Raw genomic sequence first — 21,820 nt, forward strand, 5'->3', positions numbered from 1 at the left:
CGTTACATAGTAATTTTTTTAACTCTGAAAAAACTCCTGGTATTTTCGGAGTCATCTTAGTCAGGGACTCAGGGAATATCACAATCACGATGTCGAATATGCTAAGTCGATCCAAATTTGCACCAGATATCCAGAAGGACCAGATAACTCTTCAAAAAACTTAACCTAACTACTTTTCCTTTTACAACAAAGCTCCATCAGCAGCAGTGAATGAACAATTGAGCAAATTTGACACTTCAATTCACCCAATTGTCTGAATATCTTATTGTTTAACCAGGCAGAACATAGACTCCAGTTCCAGCAAACACTAGAGTACCAAATTACCGTGGCAGCTCAAGCTTTCAGGATTAAAAGTCTGCCGCTGCGAAGTCCCAAATCCGCATATACAAACAACACTAACAAGGGCCATGGTTTTCACAGGCTGCGATACAAGGGTAGTTATATTAAAAGCTTCCTGGCAGGAATGGGGCATAACGCTCTATATTACACACACAACAGGTTCCGAGCAGAATGCGGTCAGTCATATGTCCATGTCGATCAAGGCATCTTCCTCTTCACCATCAGACGCCGCACCAGTTAGGAAGTCATCTCCTGATAATTTGCTGCGGTAAAAGAATATGCAATTAATTTGTTAATGTTTATGTTGTGTTCCCTGTAAGAACCCTGCAGATTGGAGCTAGCACCTACCTAGTGCAGTAACATCGAAAGCTCACAACTCGCTTTAGCTTCCTATTGTAGAAGAAGTAGTAGAATGACCATCTATACAAGGAAAAAATGTATCCATATTAGAGTGTCAATTTAGTTGCATAAGCTAACCAACGCATTTGTATCATAGTTCACTTGAACATACATGGCCCCTTTCTCTTGAACTGGATCTCCATCAGAGTCTGGGTTATAGCTGTAGATGTCACACTCTCTGATTTTGATAACCTGAAACATAAGAAGGTGTAAACAATTAAGCATAAAATCAAAGGACTATACAACCTCCAACCAAACATAATGAATGAATCCTGACCTCATCAATAGCCTTAGTCATACTGTCCAGAAGAGAACTGCCCTCATTTGTTGCTGCCCATTGCTGAACAGAAGTCCGATTTCAGGTTACGCATATCAAATCAGTGAGAAAGGCAAAACATACAGCCTCAGGATCATTTTATATTAGCTAAGCCTCAGGTTCACTTTAAATTGGATAAGCCTCAGGATCATTTTAAATTGGATAAGCCTCAGGTTCATTTTGATTTGCTAAGACTCATTTTAAGTTAGCTTGAATTTTCAACAGAAAAAAGTTAAGCGACGTTATGTCGTGATTTTTTTAACTTTTCGGATATTGCCATCTCACTAAAATAATCTATTTATATGTGCAGAGCCAAAAAAACAAATAACGAGATAAAAAAGAAACCATGAAGAATTACCCTAGAAGCGTCCGATAAGTAGGTGTCTATCATCTGCTTGAAACTTTCCATCTCCTCTTCTTGGAAGAACAAGTGTGCCCGAACAGCACTGATAAGTGAACAAATGTTGACAAAAGGGTGTTAAATTTAATCTAAAGGTCGTGCTATCATGAATGTGTGGCATGACAGCCAGGAGACCTTAAGAAAGTTAGATTTATCAAATACCAAAGACCAAGGGAAATGGAGAGAATTGAACTCTCAGCTCAAAGAGCAACGGTTATTAATCCGTCTGTCATACCATCTGACAACACCCCCTTTAGGCTGGTAGGAAAGGACAAAAGCGGGTTTGCCATATCGCCCCAAAAAAGCTGACTATGACATTACCCAAATATCCTTCCTTCCAGATTATATTAGAACACACTCGCTACAAAGACAAAATTACCTGAAATCATAATCTGGATACATGTGGCCAAGAGTCAGAACCAGATATATTAATGTCTTCCGGCTGGACAAACATCATATACAAAACGAGGTTAGACTCTGTTAAAAGTATATGTGTATAATAAAGCTAATCCACACATCCTAACCTGGATCTGGAGGATAGGTGCTCCACTGGTGAAGAAGGATCACTGTCAGAGGACTTGCCTAGGTAATCAAGAATCTGAAAGCACAACAGAGAAGTTAGATTGGCATAATTACAATAACATGCACCAATTCTGTGCTGTTATAAAACAGCAAATGGTTGGAATGAAATGTTTGGTCTCCCCGTAAAATGCTCTACAATTACTAGGGAGATACATTACACGAAACAACAACATACAAACTACAACTGTGATATGCCATTTGCAACGTTCAGTAGATTTTAGGTTAAGTAGAAACATTCCTGGGCTTCTGATGATCAATCCATCAATCAGATAGCCAAGTCAAACATCTTACCGTTGATTTACAACAAGAAAACAATGATGAAGACCCAAACAGCCTACAACAAGAGTAGAAGATAAAGGCATAATAAAGCCTAAATGGCAGGTGGAAAAGAACATAAGACTGCAGTTTCAAGTGGCGTGCCATTAGCCCATTAAGCAATGAAATCGTACATGAATCATTCCATTTTCTTACATTATGTGCAAGCGGGATATCTACAACACTTGTCTGGAAAGTATCAATTGCACACATGAAAGGAGACATCTAAACTAATTTCACAAAAAGTAAACATATGCTACAACAGGCAGCCACAACTATGTTCCACCTATGTATGTTGGACTGAAAACAGGGAACCATGCTGTGATATATACTATTGAACAAACAAAGCATATCTAGAAGCAAAGTGAGGGGAGGCATAGAAGCCCAAACAGGAGTGAACACAACCAGGGCTCAAAGAACTATCTGAAAAGATGTGGTCAATCACAATACTTTGTTTCACACTATTCACACGATTCCAAAGAGAGGACAAAGTTACATGTGCTGATTCATGGCGTTGTTGGAAGAAAAATGATCTCAGTGGTAATATAATTCATGGGTCTGAAATGCATGTACCTCATGTTCTAGGCTTATTGAAAGCCGACGGTCTGTCGAAGTGTGCTTGCCTGCAAAAATATGCCATCTTATCAAAAAAGCATGTACCTCGTGCTCAACAAGAGATGCAATGGAGCATGTTCCTAGTTTCTTACATGAGAAGGCCTCAAGGTTTCCTCTGATTGCGCAATCCCCAAGGTTGAGTTGGTCGAGGAACAAGTTTATGCTGGACGAAGACAACCAAAAGCACGATATTAGTAAACTGGGGAGAAGGAATTGCATCCTGCCAAGAGCACATCGACAGCAACAGAAAATACCATGTTTACCTGTCGAAGGGGGTGTATTCTAGAAACTTCATGCTGGGCGTCCTGTGAACTCATAAAAGAGTCGATCCGATCGGATGCGTCCCACGACAGGGGCGGGCCTAGTATAGGACCTAGAATAATTGTTGCAAAAAAAAAATCGAAATTAATAGGTAAATCATGGTCAGATCCGAATACAAATACCATACGTTAGGGGGTTCGGGTGTTCGATTTCGCGCAGCAGGACGGGAAGGGAGGGGAATGGGCGGGCGTACCCCCTGTCGGATGCTCGTCGCCGGCGAAGCGCCCGTCGCCCGACGAAGAACTGGCGGGCAGCGCAACTCGCCCTGTCGTCGCCGCTAGGAAAGGAAGGCCGAGACCGAGAGAGAGGATAAGGCGTGGTGGGAGGAGAAAGAGCCTGGGCCGAAAATCCGCTCCACAGGAGCCCGGGGTCCGGGGACGGGGAGAGGGGAATGGGGAAGGCCGGGGCCGGAAGGGGATGAGGAAGACGATGACGCCCTTGCCTTGCGGTGGAATATGCGGTCTGTCGGCTGGATCTGGAAGGGGAGGCTTGAGAGATGATGAGACCGTCTCCCGTGTGGCCGTGTCCAGTGTGGTGTCAGGAGCACCGCAAAAGATGCACCAACCTATATATGTCGCACGGCCCACGACGGCCCGTAATTGCACAACAACGAATGCTCAACGCTGATGCGGCCGAAAAGCAGCGGGTCTGCGGCCTGCGGGGGGGTTTCCCTTCTAATCTACGTCAAGAATTTGTTATTTTTGCTAAAAACATGATTTATGGAATATTAAGTCAATAATTTGAAAATATACTAGATTAATCATTTATTCAAGCTCATCTCAACGATCTCAATAAACTAGTACAATATTTTCAATACACTAAATTTTTTTGGGATGTCTCAGCACATTGCATCAATTTTATCTCGTCATTGCATCAATTATTTCATCTCAATAAAATATATAAATTTGAACTTTAGGTTTGAACATTGCATTGATTACTTTGGCATTAAGATGATTTCAAATAAAAAAAATTTGAACTGCAAAGTTGTAAATCTCGTCTAATCAACAAATTTCATATAAAATTTGTGTCCATCCAAGATTATATGAAAAAAGTTATAATTTTTTAAAAATACATCACGTAGGAGGAACATACCGCCCAATTGAATCGGTGGTATGAGAAATTCCGCCAATCAAATACTATATAGGTATGGATTTACCAATTTTTTGTTTCGACGTATATTTTTGCAAAATACTGTAAAATGGAAAAAAAAACATCAAAGGTGAAACAACTATGATAACTTGTGGATGCAGCAGATTCCCAACCAGGCCCACCTTGCTAGGTAGCGGGCCATGCACTCACGGCCGACGAACGGCTGGCTCGTGTCGTGCCTGCCCAGGCGTGATTACTACTGGGCCATGCCATACTTGGGCCTGGCCCCAAAATAGTGTGCTACTCACACTCATGGCCCGGTGGAAATATATTTTAACGATTATTTTTAATGGCCGCCACGTTTCACAAAGTTAGTAAGAATGAGGTTTGGAAAACATAAAAGCGGAAACAGTCGCTCAACAATAGCACGCGTTCTCTTCGGTTGGCGTGATTATGATTTTCACATCTTAGGTTTAAGATCGTGACATACGTTGTCACTCCACAGCAGATTGACACACAATGTTCTTGCTACACTAAGGTTCCGTTTTCTTCCACTGATTTATTTTTAGCACGTGTCACATCAAATGTTTACATACTAATTAGGAGTATTAAACGTAGACTATTTACAAAACCCATTACATAAGTTGAGGCTAAACGGCGAGACGAATCTATTAAGCCTAATTAGTTCATGATTTGACAATGTGTTGCTACAGTAAACATTTGCTAATGATGGATTAATTAGGCTTAATTAGGCTTAATAGATTTGTCTCGCCGTTTAGCCTCGACTTATGTAATGAGTTCTGTAGATAGTCTACGTTTAATACTCCTAATTAGTATCTAAACATTCGATGTGACACGTGCTAAAAATAAGTCACCGGAAGAAAACGCCCCTAAGTCTGCAGCACGACATATATATGAGTCTATTTTTTGTTCTCCGGTACCACGTCGGAGCATCATTTCACATATCTTTCACCAAAGTATGTTTAATTTTTATGAATAAAATGTATTCTTTTTATACACCGTCATTCTTAGAAAAGGCACCAAAATTACCCCACGCACAATTTAAACATCAAGATCGTCCGCGGAGGGAGACGCCCTAAACTGCATCAGCTCCTGACGCATACGCGACATCGTTTCATTCCGTCACAAATCACCTAGATTTGGGCCCACCTGCCATCAGGCAGCGCCCCTTGTGGTGGTACGTCAGCGGAGGCCCTGGACGTGGAGAGGAGGACAGGCACCGAGGCGTCGGTGGCGGTGTCGCCATCATCCTGCACGCCACCACCGTACCAACCCGAGGACCAACACGCCGCACCCCAACACGCACGAATTATTTTATTATTTTAACCCTTTTAAATCCAAAATTTTAAAAATAACTCTCCCCATCTAAATTACAGAAACTAACCCTTTTGATCACGCTAAAAAACACGATGCGACTTATAACAGAGTCACACCATATACAATATTATGATTAAAATGTCATGGTGGCGTGGTGATATGAGGGGCAGCATGTACCACGTGACCATCATTGAGCTAGTTGCAGGTTGCTAGCTTGTGTAGTAAGTGCAAAATTTCAGTTCACTTAATCTTATTTTCTTTTATATTTTAATTAGCTAATGAGCACTTAAATTCTCCAAACTTGACAGACATAATACATAATGTATGTTCTTGCACTCCAAAATATGGTGTAGATAATGAAAAATCCTATTCCAAAATAGTCTAAGTGTTATTGTTTTCCAAGTGGCTGAAATGTAAGTGTTGGATATATTATCAATAGCCATGTCGAGGCTTGTGGATTTTTGAATTTTAGCTAAACACTCAAATTTTGGATAACATGAAAGTTGGAGTAGAAATTATACACATTGTCATGGAAGGATTATGGTTCAACAATTTATGGCAACGAGAGTTCAAAGATCAAGTCCAAGTTGGCAAATTATCCCACTTTCAGCATCGACTGAAAATCTCACAAGTCTTGAAAACAATAATAACTATGCATCATTAGATTACGTTTTAAAAAGATTTTATGTATCACCTTCTAAAAAGATTTCATGTATCACCTTCGGAAAAGTTCACTTGAAAATTAAGTAGGAATATTAGGTAAATGGATTTAAGAAGTCAAGAGGACCAAAACGGAGATTTGATTATTTATTTTGGAGCCTAAAGCTTGAACTTATCACTGTTTTTGACCATGATAGGATATTACTGGAACTCTGAAGCTAAGCTGGAGATCACTTAACCTATTTATAAATTGGATAATTCATTTTATACACCATATTTTAGAGTAGCAACACTTAAAATGGAACATATACGCTCCATGTATTATACCTGACAATTTCTCATTAGTTAATTAAAATGTAGAAGGAAATAAGGCTAAATAAATTGAATTTTTGTGCACTTAGAAGAAGGCTAGTAAGGCACGGAGCTTGTCACGTAATACTTGTTGGTGTGACTTATTTGTCAGTCAGGTGTGATCGTTCCAGCTCATTTTTATAAGTCAGCTCCACGTAGTGACCATGCCATTATGGAATTTTAGTCACGCTATTGCATGTGGCGTGACTCTGTTACACGTCGCTTTTGGTGCGACAAAAAAGAGTTAGTTTTTGGTAATTTAAATTGGGAGGAGTTATTTTTAAAATTTTAATTTAAAAGGGTTAAAATAAAAAAATCCCACACGCACGCACCACCCCAGAGGCCCAGACGACGCAGCGTTGTCAACACGCACGCCAGGACAAATCCAGCCAGCGCTCACCGAAGCAGAAAGGCCGCGACCCAAAGCAAAGCAGAGCTCGAGCTCCGCTCTCCAGTCTTCCCACCGCCCGCCAACCCCGAGATATACCTCCCTTCTTCCCGAAGCTTCGTCCCCCAGAGACAGACGACATTACTGGCTCTGCCTCGGCGCGGGTGCCGGTGGTTGCCAGTGGCGGTGGGTGGGTGGCCCGGTGGTGGCGCTGGGATGCTCGCCGCGACGGCGACCGCCGCCCGCCTCCTCCGCCTGCCGCTGGTCGTAGCGGCCCACCGCGCGCCCGACTCGACCCGGCCCCGCCCCGATTGCCGCCGCCGCCGCCACTGACGGACGACCGCCCCGCTTGGCGCCCGCCATGGACGCCTTGTCCCGCCCCGCCGTCGTCATCGACAACGGCACCGGGTACGCTCCCTTTCTCTCTAGATCTGCGCGCGGAGGCGCGACGGCGCTGATCCGGCTCTGGCCCCCGGCTCTCGCGGCAGGTACACGAAGATGGGGTTCGCGGGGAACGTGGAGCCCTGCTTCATCACCCCCACCGTCGTCGCCGTCAACGACTCCTTCTCCGCCTCCGCGCAGCCGGCGCCGAGGGGCGCCCCCGCCAAGGGGAACTGGCTCGCTCAGCACAGCGCCGGCGTCATGGCCGACCTCGACTTCTACATCGGAGAGGAGGCGCTGGCGCGGTCCCGCGCCAGCAGCACGTACAGCCTCAGCTACCCCATCCGCAATGGCCAGGTGGGCGCTGCGGCTCTGTACTGCCCGTGCGCAGTTTCTGCTGGTTTTTTTTCCTGCACGACCTTCGTTCGATTGATTTGGGCTGAAATGGACTCTGCAGGTGGAGAATTGGGATACTATGGAGAGGTTCTGGCAACAGTGCATCTTCAATTACCTGCGGTGTGATCCGGAAGATCATTACTTTCTTTTAACTGAGAGTCCTCTGACTGCTCCTGAGACTCGGGAGTACACTGGGGAGATCATGTTCGAGACGTTCAATGTGCCCGGTCTCTACATTGCAGTCCAACCGGTCCTAGCGCTAGCTGCTGGGTACACTACCACCAAGGTTAGTCATTAGGGCCTAGTCTTGTGGTTTCTTGAGCACTGCACATGCATACCTTAGGCCAAAAATGGATGGCAACAAAGATCATGTTTCAGTCTGGTTGAAAAATGGATGAGAATGCATCTATTCTTCTTCGTTGTTTTCATTTCTTCGCTGTTGAACGGTAATCACATTCTTGATATTTATGAGAAACTTCATGCTTTGTTTTCAGTGTGAAATGACAGGTGTTGTAGTTGATGTGGGTGATGGAGCTACCCACATTGTTCCTGTTGCTGATGGTTATGTCATTGGAAGCAGTATCAGATCTATTCCGCTCACAGGCAAGGATGTTACCCAGTTTATCCAGCAACTCATGAAGGTAGCTTCCTCTGCTTTCTTGTTGATCGCCACAAGCTGGTACTCAACTTTTCTAGAGCAACTGCAATATGTAAATCTAGCTTGATTTGGAGGAAACGTGTCTATTACATGTGTCCGTTCCTCATGTGACAATGTATAGTATCACACACTAAAATTCACTTAAATTTTTTTGAGGTGGATAGCTGCAGCACATGATATAATTATATGTTCTTATTTTTGTGATATTGCATAAATCTAGTAGATTATCTCAAACTTGGTCCAAGATGTGATTTTTGCGAATACCTTGTAGATTCTTTGAGCGTTGTAAGTCATAACTGTAGGTTTCTAAATTCTAATGAAGATAACAGCTAGGCCTTTCCAAGTAGATGGGTGAAATGACTGAAGAAACCTTTTTACGTTTAAACTGCATGGTGAAATGACTTAAATTTGATATATATGCAAAGGGTGCACAAAATCTGTTTCTTAGATAGCTTGATATGATCATCTTGTAGAAAATGATACGGAACAACTGCAGCATATGCATAAGTCATTGATCCTCCCATTCTTGCATCCAGGAAAGGGGTGAGAACATTCCACCTGAAGAATCTTTTGATGTAGCAAGGAGGCTTAAAGAAATGTACTGCTATACTTCTTCAGACATTGTGAAGGTATTAATTCCATTAACTGCCTTCTTATGTTATTTGGTGAAGATCTATATTTTGATTCTGAAGAAGATGGGTGATGATTAGATGGAGGTTCTCTTTTACACCTTCACTGACTGGGATCTGAATGAGTAACAATGTTCTACACATTTTTTTGTGCGAAATAATGCATACGCATTTTTTTTGTTATATATTTCTCCACTGGTGATTGTTTTCCTTAAATATGTCTCAGTGCCATCCACTTCCCTCCATGGAGTTTTTAATGGGAGAGATGGCCCAAAGGAGAATATTCATAATCTACCTTGTTATTTCAGGAATTCAATAAGCACGACAGAGAGCCCTCAAAGTACATTAAACATTGGACTGGCATCAAACCAAAAACTGGAGCAAAATACACATGCGACATTGGATATGAACGATTCCTGGGGCCTGAGGTAGTTGATTCTAATAAATGAGTATACTATAGTAGTAAATTCTAAGTTGCTATGCCTGTTTCGGGCTTACAAGAAAATTATGTTGGTACATTAAAGGTAGACTATGGCGTGCAGAACTCCTCCTAATAAATTTAGCTCCTTCTTTTTTTCACTTTGCACCTGAGTTTTATGGGTTTTTTTTTGGGTGGGTGGGGGGGGGGGGGGGGGGGGGGGTTAAGTGCTTGTACCTGAGCTAAGTTGGCTTCATGGGGTAACTAGTTTGAGTTCAAGCCTTATGATCATGAATGTAACTGTAATGCAAAAGTTTTATTTGAGCCCTTAAACATTTTTACCATACATTTTGATTTCACTGTGCATTTTAATTCAACCTTCTCATAGTACTTCAAAATGGGTGCAGATATTCTTCAACCCGGAGATTTACAACAATGACTTCACCACTCCTTTACAAGTTGTTATTGACAAGTGCATTCAATCATCCCCAATCGACACGAGGAGAGCTCTGTACAAGGTATGTATGATCAGAATTATGTTTTTTTTCGGGTTCTAAGACATTACACTAAGTTTAAATTATTCCCACTGGCACAGAATATTGTCTTGTCTGGAGGATCAACTATGTTTAAGGATTTCCATAGGAGATTACAACGGGACCTGAAAAAGATAGTGGATGCACGGGTCCGTGCATCTAACACTCGGCTTATTAGTGGGGATCCAAAGGTACAAACTTTCTTATTCTCTCGTACTCACCTTTTCACTGGAAAGGAAAAGCACTGAACCAACCAGAATCTTTTATGGCTTTTTATTTACACCTAAATTCTATTGATTTTCAGGCCCAACCTATAGAAGTGAATGTGGTCAGTCATCCTATTCAGAGATATGCAGTATGGTTTGGCGGTTCTGTGCTTGCTTCTACTGCAGAATTCTACGAGGTAGTTCAGCTTGTATTACGTGTTATGGTTTTTGGAAAAGAACCACACAACACCTGAGATCTCTGAATGATTTATTATCCGAGTCGCAACTAATTATGTCAATTCTTCTGCACAACCAGGCTTGCCACACAAAAGCAGAATACGAAGAGTATGGTGCGAGCATCTGCCGAACAAATCCTGTTTTCAAAGGAATGTATTGAACAGAGCCCCAGTGCATTAAACCGGAGAGCAAATCCCCAAGCTGGACATCACAAAAGTGTAACTCCCCAGTCCCCATGCAATCGACCGGTGCCTGCACATCCCCTGCAAAAATGGGGAGACTGACGGGTTGAGGAGGCCTGACGAGAGATCCTGTAGAAGCCTTTGCCGCACGAGTTGTACAAACCAACCAAAAGTGCGCATAGATAGACCCATACATCATCTATATATTTCTGTTAGATGCCGGCAACGGCTTTGTCACCAGCATGGTCGCGCCCAATCTGCCTGCTGCTGTACTATATTATCTTTGCTAACTTGCGGCGCGTTGTAATTTGTAGCGCCAACATTGTTCTTCCTGGTGATGCAGCTTTGCGCCTTGTAGATCTACATGTTGTTTCGTTTACAATGTTCTTTCCCGGTGATCTAGTGTTATTCCTTGGCCGTGAATCTTCACCGCGTTACGCCGTCGTGCCCAGCCCTGCCACGGCAAACAGCTGGGATGGCAAATGTTTGGCAGGCTCGGCCGCCGCCCGCCCTGCCAGGCGCCAGCGTCTCCGCTCTCGCGTGTGTTGATGGAGCTCGCAGCAGAGTTGAACAAGCCTCCACGGGGTAAGGCTCTGACCAAGCCGTGCCGTGGAGCGGGCGGCAATGGCACGGCGTGTACAGCTGCGGCACGATCAGGCTGCGCGCGGGGCGCGGCGCACCGTGCACAACCTTCCGCTCGCCATAGGCTCGACGGGCACGGGTCCAGCGTCCGGAGCAAGCTGGTCTGAACGTGGCGACGTCAAGCATCGGGCATCCGATCCCTGGCGCTAATATATGATGGAGCCAGAATACCTTGGGCGCAGAACATGAACACTAATTTAGTGACAGATTTGTTTCAAAAAAAATTTAGTGACAGAGCAGTTGCAGATTAGGCAAACTTCAATTCAGAACCGAAAAACCTTCATGTTACTTCAGGGAGTTCACATAAACCAAACAGAGCCTCCCTAATATTTACATACTACCATGTCTAACCTTTTCCACTGCTCCAAACAAGGCGCAAGCAGAAACGCGGCTGAACTGAAACTGGAACGCCATCGCAAATGTTCAGGCGAATGCTGGTGGAGCGGGATCAGCTGAGGTCGATCGGAACATGCATCGGGACGCTCACTTTCTCCACGCCCTCGAGGAGCTTCACGCCGAGCTGGCCTCTGATCCCTCCCCCGAACGCGCACAGCTCGCCGGACTCCATCACCACGAATGTGTGCGGGTGCCCCATCTCCGAGTTCAGCCAGTAGGAGGCGTTCGTGGGGCAGACCTGCGCGACCTTCTTGTTCAGCGCCTTGAGCGACTCGACTATGCTCGGGATCGAGAAGTCTGGGCCCTCCTCCTCTCCCTCGTCGTCCTCCTGAGAACAAACAGCAGGTGTATCAAAATTGTGATGGACATGAAACATGACAGCGCTGTGCATAATCAACATGAATATGCCAAGTATCGGTCGTTGACATACAATGGATATATTTTCAAATATAACAAGAAAGAATGAACACACCTGGAAAATTAAATTCAAGGATTCACCGGATCCAAAGGAGTACACATCCCCATTATCTGCGACAACAAAGGTAGTGTATTCACCAGTGGAGAGATGAACGGCCTTCACGTTGCGTAATCCTTCTACCACTGTGGGAGCAGCCTTGTATTCCTCATCACCATGCCCCAAACAACCAGTGTGTCCCCAACCCCAGGTGCACACACGCCCGTCAGCACTGAGGGCTGCGGCATGCCAAGTGCCAGCTGATATTGAAACTGGCTTAAAGCTCAAGGACTGAAACTGTTCAATCAACTTGGGCACGCCCTTATTAGTCTTGCATCCATGCCCAAGCTTGCCTCCTAAACCACAGCCTACAGAATACACAGACCTGCATATATTTGGCATATGCTGTTAAAAACTTTCAGGCATGACAAGTTTCATGATCAATCACAAATTAAGTTTTACCAAAATTAATGAATGAAAAATCCATATTCGAAGAAAAATACTCATTTCATAAAGAAATAAAAAGTAACGTATTTTATCATTTGAGAAAAATGGACACAGGAGGAGAACCTTACAGTCCATTCGGTTGGTATGCCAACATAAGGAGGTAGCAATTTCCTGCAGAGATATAGGCAACAGGGACATCCTCCAGTTCAGATAGAAGGCGAGGCTCAACATCTGAAGGATCTGAATTGTGGCCGAGCCTCTCACTTTTGCCCCATGAGAAAGTGTAAACTCGACCCTCTCTAGACAGAACTGCAGAGAAGTAACCTCCTATGGCAGCTTGAACAACAAACACACCCTTCAGTGACTCCACTATCTTAGGAGTTGTAATCTGACTAGTATGAGCAGCCTCAACTAATTCCGCACCCCTGAAATTATCCTTGCCAATTGCATAAACGCTTCCTGTGTCACTAACAAGCATTGTCCGTCTTGATCCAACTGCAGCTTGTGTGATTTTGATTCCTTGTAGAGACCTAACAAGGAGGTGAAAGCTGATACTGGTAAACACTAAAATAGTATCATTTCAGGAAAACTGAAATATTACCTGATAAGACATGGCTTGAACCGGTCTTCTGAATCCCCAAGGCCAAGCTGACCAGAGCAGTTGGCCCCAAACGAATATACATCTCCACTAGTGGTTATAACTATGCTATGGCCTGGCCCGGCAATCACCCGAGAGCCATTCTTCTCCCTAACCAAAATATACCTAAGAACATGCTTCCAGGAGGCCCCACAACGTTGTTTCAGACACTCCTTTTCTTCTTCATTCATCAGCTTAAACATGGTCCTTTTCTGGCACATATCAAATGCTGCTAGCTCTGGAAGCGACAGTGCAAAGTTTGGTGCAAAATTTGCTGGTTTACTGAAAAATGTACATGTAGCCTGACACGAGAGAGAGGTGCCAACTCATCAGTAGCAGAGTCTGTTAAAACAAAGCACTGAGTGTAGTTGTATGACTTGCCTCCAGAGCGGCGAGATCTTTCGGGTCAAGATCACAGGCTGAGAGCACATGGAGAACAATGGAGGGGCTCACAGCAAGGGGGAATTCACCTGGGATCCCATCTCCATAGCAATGCCGCTTTGAACTTTCAAGAGCTGTTGGCAAAGGAGATGAATGTAATGTTGAGTCATCAGCAATGCTATGGAATTGCATCGCTGGTGAGGTTCCATTAGCAGCAGCGTCCATGGGGCACTGCATGATTCTTGCAGTGCTGTTGCAATTGCAATGTACAGATGAATGGAAGCAGATAAGTCAGTCTGACAAGAAAATACAAGTGGCAGTTAGCCAGTTGGACACTTGACATACAGATTAAGCAGCATATCAACTTCACAGTCAAGTGAAAGTGCAGAGATGATTAATGAAGAAGTTAAGACAAACTGGAAGGAGAACAACAACGACAATAAAGAATTAGATAACCACATTCACAGTTTCTGATTCTTCTAAGCCGTTGCCTGCAAAAGACAGGCTGATGACAGGAATAAGAAGAAAACGAAACAAAAAAACACCTATCGATTGAAAGCAGATTGCATAACCAAACCTAAATGGAGGGGAAAACCATCACCAACGAGAGGATTTAACACTGGATCATCACCAACACAACGCACAAGCTCGGAGGGGAAAACCCGAAGTCCAACGAAGACGACCCGTGATCAAATCATAACGCAGGCCAAGGTTCCACCGTACGATCCACACCCAGATGGCCAGATCGCCAAAATCCCATCATTCAAGACACCAAACATGTCGATTCCCCTGCCCAGCACCCGCATCCCAACCCCGCCCACCACCATCGCCGCGGAACAAGAACCGGCGGAACCAACCAAGATCTCCACAAGCCATGGAAAAGAACCTTCCTTTCCCACCCGATCGACCCGACGCCGCCGGAAAACCGATCCGATTTCATCAGATTCCCCCCAAAACTTGTTATCCCCCACTTGTATTCCCACACACACACACACACAAATCCCCAGAAGACCAAATTGCGGGGAGAAAAATCAAGGGGCGGCATGGAGCATCGAAATCGCAGGGAATTAAGCGAGAAACAGTCCGATCGCCGTACTCGGATTTATCCGATGAGTCAGTTCATCCGATCCTCGCAGGCCGCAGCGTCGGCACCCTCGGGGACTGGGTGGGGGCGCGGAGCGGCGGCGAGGTGTCGGGCCTGGGAAGTTAGTTAGAAAGGGTGCAGAGGATGCGTCACTCCCCGTATTTATAGACGCGCGAGTAGGTGCCACGTCAGCGTCGTCCGGCTCCTAGCCTCCTCCTACCCCTCGGGCACTGTTTGATCCTGGCAGCAGCCGTATTTGTCCTCTTCTTTAAAGATATGAGATGAACCCGGATGCTATGTATAAACAGGGGGCACTCCAACTACCATGCCTGCGTCCTGAATCTTGAAGATGAAGGTTATCAAAGCAACATTCAGAGCCGTTCGTCTCTTGACGTTATCACAAGGGTTTTGTTTGGTGGCGACAAGGCTCCTCTGTAGTACTTCTGCTACAGTTGAGTTACTGCACTATTCAAGAGATCTAATATAGAGGATCAACGCGCCATAAAAAATACGGCAACGGCTTGTTTGGCTTCCAGACTTACGGCACGCTAAGCAAGGTTAGGCAGCTAGTACATGTAAAGGTGCATGAAAACTCGCCAAATGCTTGGCGCACGATTTGATCGTCGCACATTTGACGCGGCCGCAGGTGGGTAACTAAAATTTTTATAGGAATGGAATTCTCTGCACTTGCTGAGAAACTTGTCTGGCAACATAAATGATCCCTAAAGGAGTGCGGAAGAGGAAGAGCCGGCTTTTACAAGTCCTGAAGTCCTGTTAGTACTTGTTTGGTTTGTCAAAGTGAATTACCAATCTTTTTTTTATAAGTTTAGCCTTTTAGAGTGAACTAGCTTGTGCATGGAGTTTAAACCGATCCATAGCTACATATTTACCGTATGCAACGTGTCTATGTTGTTTATTGGTAATGGAATACTATGACTTTACACAAGTTTCTTCACAAACAATTTCATTTTTTTTATAAATAATCAAAAGTTGCTACGTGCACGTTCCAGAGGGTTGGATTCCATTATAGACAACACATGATTATCAACATAAGTTTGTTTAAATGTTCGCAAACAGAAATTATCACCAAACTCCAAAAGTAATTAAGTCGAAGTCGCTCAGTTGCATTCGAAAGATGTCAAATGACTAGTAAATGAGAATCTGAAGGTCTGGTACGCGAATCACTCTCGAGGTGCCAATAGCTCATCAATACATACAACAAAATCACTCGATCGGATCAAACAATCAAAACTGGCACTGGTAAGGTATTTAGGGGAAAAAAGGATATGCAAGGATTTGGTCAAGGTAAAGCTGGCTATAACTTTTGTTTAGACGAGTTCCAGAGCCACGAATATTAAAAAGCGCATCTTTTCTTTTAATGAATGATGATTGTGGATGTGGATGTGGATGTTGATGCTTCATACCGTATAAGCTAGTGCAAACTTTCTGCTTAAAGATGATGCGTGTCAATGCTCTCTTACTTGGTTGGCAGAGACAAACGATCGCAAGCAATTGTTGTGGCTGGCTGGCTGCGTCTCATGCGCGTCGCTTTCGTCCAAGAAGGCGCAAATTTTATGATAACAACTCGTTGATCTGTGACTGTGGCATCATGAGTTGAGTTCACAGCCATCCTAACTTCCAATAGGAAGCTTTAATCGCAGTGCCGCGTCTTCGCACTAAACGTCCTAGGAGTATTGACACGACAAGGATCGCGGATCCGCGTCAGAAACTGATCGATGTGTCATGACTGCAGCCGCATTACAAGGAGGAAGACGCCCGGGGGCAATACGTCTTCATTAGCATTTCTTTAAATGTTTTACAATTCGAATAGCTAGTGTACTATGGACCCTGCGTGGCAGAGTTGGAGGCTCATTCGTTGTTGGATCCTTCTTAAAAGAAAGAAACTTAAATGAAACTTAAGATAATCATTGAAACAATGGTTTCATAACAGAGAAAGGGCTACTAGCACTAACAGCCATCCGCAAATGCAGAATGTTCTTGAAGATTATTATGGGAAGCTTTCGAGTAGGTAACTGATGGACTATGGCCAACATGGAATTGGGCAAAATGCCCACTTGTGGTGAGTACCTGACCCACCTGTGGTTTGCAAAAATGACGGTACATTTTCTCTTTGATGCTCATCTTGCTAAGGTCGCTCATGATGTGACCGAAGGCGTCCTGAGTCTTACCTCAATGGTTGAGGATTGCAGGAGTAGTAGCTATCGAGGGCAGTTAAATCAAAGTCGCAGACCTGATCGGTTTGTGCCGAAGTCTCCCCAAACCGAGAGGGCACAAATTGGTGCCTATGTCTAACAAGATAAGATCATCATGGAGATCGTTTAGTGTGATGTCGTCGTTACCGCTGATGATTGACTTGATGAGGGCGCAGTCCGCCGAACCGAGGCGGTGGTCGAGGATGAACCTGATAACTTCCTTATCACGAAGAGTCTGCCCAACGGCAGCTAAGGTGTCGGCGAGTTGCTTGACCGCACGGATGTAGCTGATTTTTTTTAATTAAGAAAAGAGTTCCAGCCTCCGCAATCAGAGACTAAAAGCTTGCAGCTGTCTACTCAGACTGTCCACACCTCAAACTCAATATGAGTTCTACGGAAGAGAAACAAAAGGACCGACGAAACAGACTCCTAAAACCCCTTCTAAGCTTCTAGTCAGACTTGCTAATGCTCAGCCTGCTGGCAACCTTCGGCAAACTACAAGCCTACTCTTGTCTTCCCAAACTGTCACTGAACCCACACCTCAAACAGGACACAAGTTCTAGACCAGAGAAACAAAGGATGAAAAACGCTAGTTTATGACAGAAATCAAACTTTCCAACTGGGCTTGCTGAAGGTCCCCCTATCGGCATCATTTGACACCCAGGTGCCAGGAGAGACTCTCCTGAGAAGAAAAATAGAATCCCAACCAGACCAGACTCGCTATGCTTGTAGTCTGTTTCTGAAGTTCCACCCATTCTTATTGAAGAAGTCCAGGACTGTAGTTTCTAGTTTGCGGCAATTGTCCTTCAAAGCAGTTTTCTCTTCCTCTTTAGAGAGCATCGTCCATATTCTTATCCAGAAAGTCCTCCTGGAAATCACCTGCACAAATGAGTTAGTAATAGTTCTTTTGAACAGTACCTCATTTCTATTTAACTAGATTGCCCAGCAAAGAGTTGAGGCACCTATCAACATATGTTTCCTAATCCGCCATGAAAACCCTCTAAGCTAAGGTCCCAGTATATTAGACACACTAGTTGGTGGTTGAATTCCAAAAGAGAGATACACAATATTCGAAATGAATCTTGCCATCAGACAGTTGAAAAACAAGTGTTGTACGGTTGCCAATGTTTACTTTCCATGAGTTTGAAAGTAAATAATGGGAATCAAAGTTTGAGGTAAATAATGGCTACGGGTTTGAAGTAAATAAAGGAATCGATCCCATTCATCTTCCCAAAATCTTATTTGATTCCCAGTATTTACTTCAAACCTGCCCATGGACAGGAATTGATCCTTTATTTCCATGAGGCCGGTCCAAAATTGTGAGTCATCTTGCTTCTTTGACACTTGAGTTAGTGTATTTTTGGATAGATATTTCCTTCTTAGCAAACTCTGCCACGTTCCCTCCTCATTTAGAAGTTTAAAAAGCCAATTGCTTAGCAGACATCTATTTTGAACTTCCAAACTAGTAATGCTCAGGCCACCCATATTCTTTGGGGCATAGAGGATGCTCCATTTAGCTAATCTGTATTTTTTTCTTATGCTCATCACACTGCCAAAAGAACCTAGATCTATAATAGTCCTCTTTTAAGAACCCCTTTAGGGATTCTAAAAAAGGATATCATGTACATTGGTAGGCTGGATAGGATAGAGTTTAGAAGCACTAACCTACCTTCTACAGACAACATTTTGCTTTTCCAACTTCCCAATTTTTTCTGAAACCTTTCTTCAATCACATTCCAATCCTTATTAGTGATTTTTTTGGTTCATGGAATGCCTAGACATTTAAAGGGGAGAGATCCTTCCTGGCAGCCAAAAATCTGCACATAGTCTACCACTCTCTCTTTTGCCTCTCCAAAATAAAACAGCTCACTTTTATGAAAATTGATTTTAAGGTCCGAGAGCTTTTCGAATGTACATAGTACTAGCTTCAAGTTTTTGGCCAATTCTAGATCATTTTCCATAAAAAGTATTGTATCATCTGCATACTGGAGAATTGATCATCCTCCATCTACCAGATGTGGCACTAGGCTCCTAATTTAATCACTGCCTCTAACCCTTGAAATAAGAATAGCTAACATATCTGCTACCATATTAAACAGGACCGGAGATAAAGGATCCTCTTGCCTCAAACCTTTTTTTGTTTGAAAGAAGTGCCCAATGTCATCATTAACTTTAACCCCCACACTTCCCCCACTTAGTATAGTTTCAATCCACTTACACCATGTTGAAGAAAACCCCTTCATTCTTAGAGCTTGTTGCCAAAAAGTCCAATTGACTTTGTCATATGTTTTTTTCTTAAAATCTAGTTTGAGAATAATCCCACTATATTTTTTCCTACGCAGTTCATGGATAGTTTCATGTATAATTACCACCCCCTCCATAATATACCTTCCAGGTAGAAAGGTTGTTTGTGATGGTCTAATAACTTTATTGGCCACCATGCTCAGTCTATTAGCTATCACTTTTGGCCTGTACTACGGAGCTTTGGGATTAAAGTTAATATCCCAAAATTTAAGCTATGTAGAGGGAGCCTATAGTTGTGGAACTCTTTAAACATGGCCATTAGGTCATTCTAAATAAGACTCCAAAACACTTGGTAAGTGTGGTCTTACCAATGCCCCCAAACATTAAAATAGGGATTACCAACGTTTTCTGATCACAATTTGATGCTAGCAATTTTACTGTTTCCACCTTCTCTTTCTGCCTTCCAATGATAGTTGCTCTACTGATCTTTGATGTCGTCTCTCTCTTCTTTATCTCTTCCTAGTATGTCGAACAAGTGTGTAGCATGAATCCAAACTGTGATCGTTGTGCTGCTATGATTGTTAATTTTTCCCTACCTATTGTAAACTTGGAAACAGAGCTAGACATCTTCCCCTATTCGATAATAAGAAAATAAAATTCAATAGCAATTTCTAATTAAAGGGAATAAAAAATCATAAATAACTGGTGTAATAGCTTTTCAGCAGAAGAATATAATAACCATATACAACGCATAAGGGAACACATAAGGGAGGTATTATATTACAATACCCGTCCCTTTTTTCAGTAGCCCGTGAGACTATCAGATCAAGAATGAATGGTGATAAATATATTTTCAGAATTTCAGTCACTCTAATACTTTGGGAATCAAAATTTTCTACCATAAATGATAAAAGAGGTGTCTTAATTAGAATAAAACATATGGTACTTGCTCCATATCACCCGTTAATATGCTCTAGTTCAGGACAGTAAATACATGCTACGAACAAGTCTCCCCATAGAGCACGATGGAAAAGATTTACCTGTGACAATTTGACCTCAAATTCATCAAGCATGTCAGAGATGTCGTGGGCGGCATTCTTGAGCATCTTGAGCCAGAGGTTGACTGCTTCCTTCCTCACGGACCGCCTCTCGGCATCCCTGAGTAGGGCTTGCACTAACTCCAGCATGCTCTTGATGCTCTCCATGTCTTTCTTTAGCTTCCATCGCGCCTTGATCTGCTCACCAACGACGGATCCCAGCTCGCGCAGCACCTCCTTGAGCACCGCGGACACGAGCGCCTCCCCGACCCCAGCCGTGGACGTGATGACTCAGCAACAGCATGTCCACACGGGCGGCTCCAACAAGTCTTGCTTCACTCCAATAAGTGCAGGCGCGACGGAGAAAAGGAGTCGCACTCCTCCGTTCTAACTCTCTTGAGAGTCAAGTTTGACCAAATTTATACAATAAAGTACAAATATTCATGATACCAAATAAAATGTCATTAGTTTCTTCATTAAATATATTTTCATATTATATCTATTTGGTGCCATAAATCTTTGTCATCCTCTATAATTTTGGTCAAACATAAAATAGTTTGACTCTCCAATAAAATTGGAATGACTTGTAATTTGGAACGGAGGGAGTAGTAGGTAGGGAGCTCCTATCTATCTTGTGGAAGATAGAGATAGGAGTTGAAATTTCCAGCCCACCAAGGCCATCTCAACCTTATCTTCTTCTTCTTTACCTTCTTCCCCAATCCTCCCATTTGATGATGGTCCACTGAAAATATGTTGGTTAAAAAATGATGTCCAACATTTTTTCAAAAAGTTGAACCAACATTTCTTCAAAAAAGTTGAACCAACATTTATTCAAAAAAAATTGAGCCAACATTTCTTTAGAAAAAGTTGAATGCAACATTTTTCGAAAAAAAGTTGAATCCAACCTTCTTCTCCAGGGGAGGGTGGCAGGGGAGGGAGGGGGAGGCGGCAGCGACGGCAGGGGAGGGAGAGAAGGGAGCTAAGGTTTGAGTTTGATGAAGATCCAAAGGACCTCATTATTTGCACGAATCCTAAACACTTAGTGGGTGTTTGGGAGGAGGGGGCTAAACTTTAGCCCTGTCACATCGGATGTTCGGATACTAATTAGGAGGACTAAACATAAGCTAATTACAAAACTAATTGCAGAATCCCTAGGCTAAATCGCGAGACGAATCTATTAAGCCTAATTAATCCATCATTAGTGAATGGTTACTGCCGTACCACATTATCAAATCATGAACTAATTAGGTTTAATAGATTCGTCTCGCGATTTAGCCTAAGAGTTGTGTAAATAGTTTTGTAATTAGTCTAGATTTAATACTCATAATTAGTGTCAAACATTCGATGTCTCCTCCCAAACACCCACTTAACAGTTCGATGCCTTCCCACCTTCAGCAGGATGGATAGGTTTTCCGGTAGGTAGGCGCACGCGGTTGGTGGATTGGAAAGCGCGGGAGGCGTCGTGGGCCGTCGCAAACGTCGGCCTGGCCAAGGGACACGCGGACGACCCGCCGGCCCACAACGGCGCAAAC

At 43.5% G+C, this 21,820-nt stretch overlaps 4 protein-coding genes across 6 annotated transcripts; 1 reads left to right on the top strand and 3 right to left on the bottom strand.

Annotated features, from left to right (window-relative positions):
• Nucleotides 1–240: 240 nt before the first annotated feature.
• Nucleotides 241–3,814, bottom strand: LOC117863034 (uncharacterized). Its single transcript, XM_034746613.2, has 11 exons — nucleotides 3,481–3,814; nucleotides 3,230–3,339; nucleotides 3,059–3,129; nucleotides 2,925–2,974; nucleotides 1,979–2,052; nucleotides 1,834–1,896; nucleotides 1,413–1,500; nucleotides 1,016–1,078; nucleotides 851–930; nucleotides 688–759; nucleotides 241–602 (listed from the first exon to the last, which is right to left on the bottom strand). The coding sequence occupies exons 2-11, from the start codon at nucleotides 3,259–3,261 to the stop codon at nucleotides 521–523; spliced, it is 675 nt and encodes a 224-aa protein (XP_034602504.1). The 5' UTR covers nucleotides 3,262–3,339; nucleotides 3,481–3,814; the 3' UTR covers nucleotides 241–520.
• Nucleotides 3,815–7,115: 3,301 nt separating this feature from the next.
• On the top strand, nucleotides 7,116–11,116 carry LOC117860292 (actin-related protein 3). Its single transcript, XM_034743562.2, has 10 exons — nucleotides 7,116–7,521; nucleotides 7,602–7,851; nucleotides 7,952–8,176; nucleotides 8,385–8,531; nucleotides 9,085–9,177; nucleotides 9,486–9,605; nucleotides 10,003–10,113; nucleotides 10,191–10,319; nucleotides 10,433–10,531; nucleotides 10,651–11,116. The coding sequence occupies exons 1-10, from the start codon at nucleotides 7,475–7,477 to the stop codon at nucleotides 10,729–10,731; spliced, it is 1,302 nt and encodes a 433-aa protein (XP_034599453.1). The 5' UTR covers nucleotides 7,116–7,474; the 3' UTR covers nucleotides 10,732–11,116.
• A 519-nt stretch (nucleotides 11,117–11,635) lies between these two features.
• LOC117860273 (ultraviolet-B receptor UVR8) lies at nucleotides 11,636–14,950 on the bottom strand. Of its 3 annotated transcripts, none has more exons than XM_034743540.2 (6): nucleotides 14,807–14,950; nucleotides 13,711–14,006; nucleotides 13,294–13,631; nucleotides 12,821–13,246; nucleotides 12,264–12,630; nucleotides 11,636–12,119 (listed from the first exon to the last, which is right to left on the bottom strand). In XM_034743540.2, the coding sequence occupies exons 2-6, from the start codon at nucleotides 13,945–13,947 to the stop codon at nucleotides 11,844–11,846; spliced, it is 1,644 nt and encodes a 547-aa protein (XP_034599431.1). In that variant the 5' UTR covers nucleotides 13,948–14,006; nucleotides 14,807–14,950; the 3' UTR covers nucleotides 11,636–11,843. The 3 variants fall into 3 exon arrangements, with proteins under 3 accessions (XP_034599431.1, XP_034599437.1, XP_034599444.1); XM_034743546.2 differs by having other exon boundaries at nucleotides 13,711–13,960; nucleotides 14,807–14,949; XM_034743553.2 differs by having other exon boundaries at nucleotides 12,821–13,222; nucleotides 14,807–14,949.
• A 2,326-nt stretch (nucleotides 14,951–17,276) lies between these two features.
• Nucleotides 17,277–20,579, bottom strand: LOC117846164 (putative disease resistance RPP13-like protein 3; the record flags this gene model as incomplete). The annotated part of the gene is made up of 2 exons (XM_034727281.2): nucleotides 17,277–17,886; nucleotides 20,292–20,579. Coding segments are annotated over 2 exons (447 nt in total), but the record flags the coding sequence as incomplete, so codon positions are not given.
• Nucleotides 20,580–21,820: the final 1,241 nt, after the last annotated feature.

The sequence above is a fragment of the Setaria viridis genome, chromosome 1 (genome assembly GCF_005286985.2).
Source record: "Setaria viridis chromosome 1, Setaria_viridis_v4.0, whole genome shotgun sequence".
NCBI classification, from domain to species: Eukaryota; Viridiplantae; Streptophyta; class Magnoliopsida; order Poales; family Poaceae; genus Setaria; species Setaria viridis.

Bases quoted from the DNA above. Each gene is read 5' to 3' on its own strand.
- LOC117863034 (XM_034746613.2), bottom strand. From the start codon at position 3,261: ATGAAGTTTCTAGAATACACCCCCTTCGACAG. The intron at 1,897-1,978 runs GTTAGGATGTGT...ATGTTTGTCCAG, and splicing joins CACCTATCCTCCAGATCCAG to CCGGAAGACATTAATATATC. The intron at 1,501-1,833 runs GTAATTTTGTCT...TTCACTTATCAG, and splicing joins TATCCAGATTATGATTTCAG to TGCTGTTCGGGCACACTTGT.
- LOC117860292 (XM_034743562.2), top strand. From the start codon at position 7,475: ATGGACGCCTTGTCCCGCCCCGCCGTCGTCATCGACAACGGCACCGG. The intron at 7,852-7,951 runs GTGGGCGCTGCG...TGGACTCTGCAG, and splicing joins ACCCCATCCGCAATGGCCAG to GTGGAGAATTGGGATACTAT. The intron at 9,606-10,002 runs GTAGTTGATTCT...AAATGGGTGCAG, and splicing joins AACGATTCCTGGGGCCTGAG to ATATTCTTCAACCCGGAGAT.
- LOC117860273 (XM_034743540.2), bottom strand. From the start codon at position 13,947: ATGCAGTGCCCCATGGACGCTGCTGCTAATGGAACCTCACCAGCGATG. The intron at 13,632-13,710 runs GCAAGTCATACA...CTCTCGTGTCAG, and splicing joins AAGATCTCGCCGCTCTGGAG to GCTACATGTACATTTTTCAG. The intron at 12,631-12,820 runs GTAAGGTTCTCC...AAATATATGCAG, and splicing joins GCATACCAACCGAATGGACT to GTCTGTGTATTCTGTAGGCT.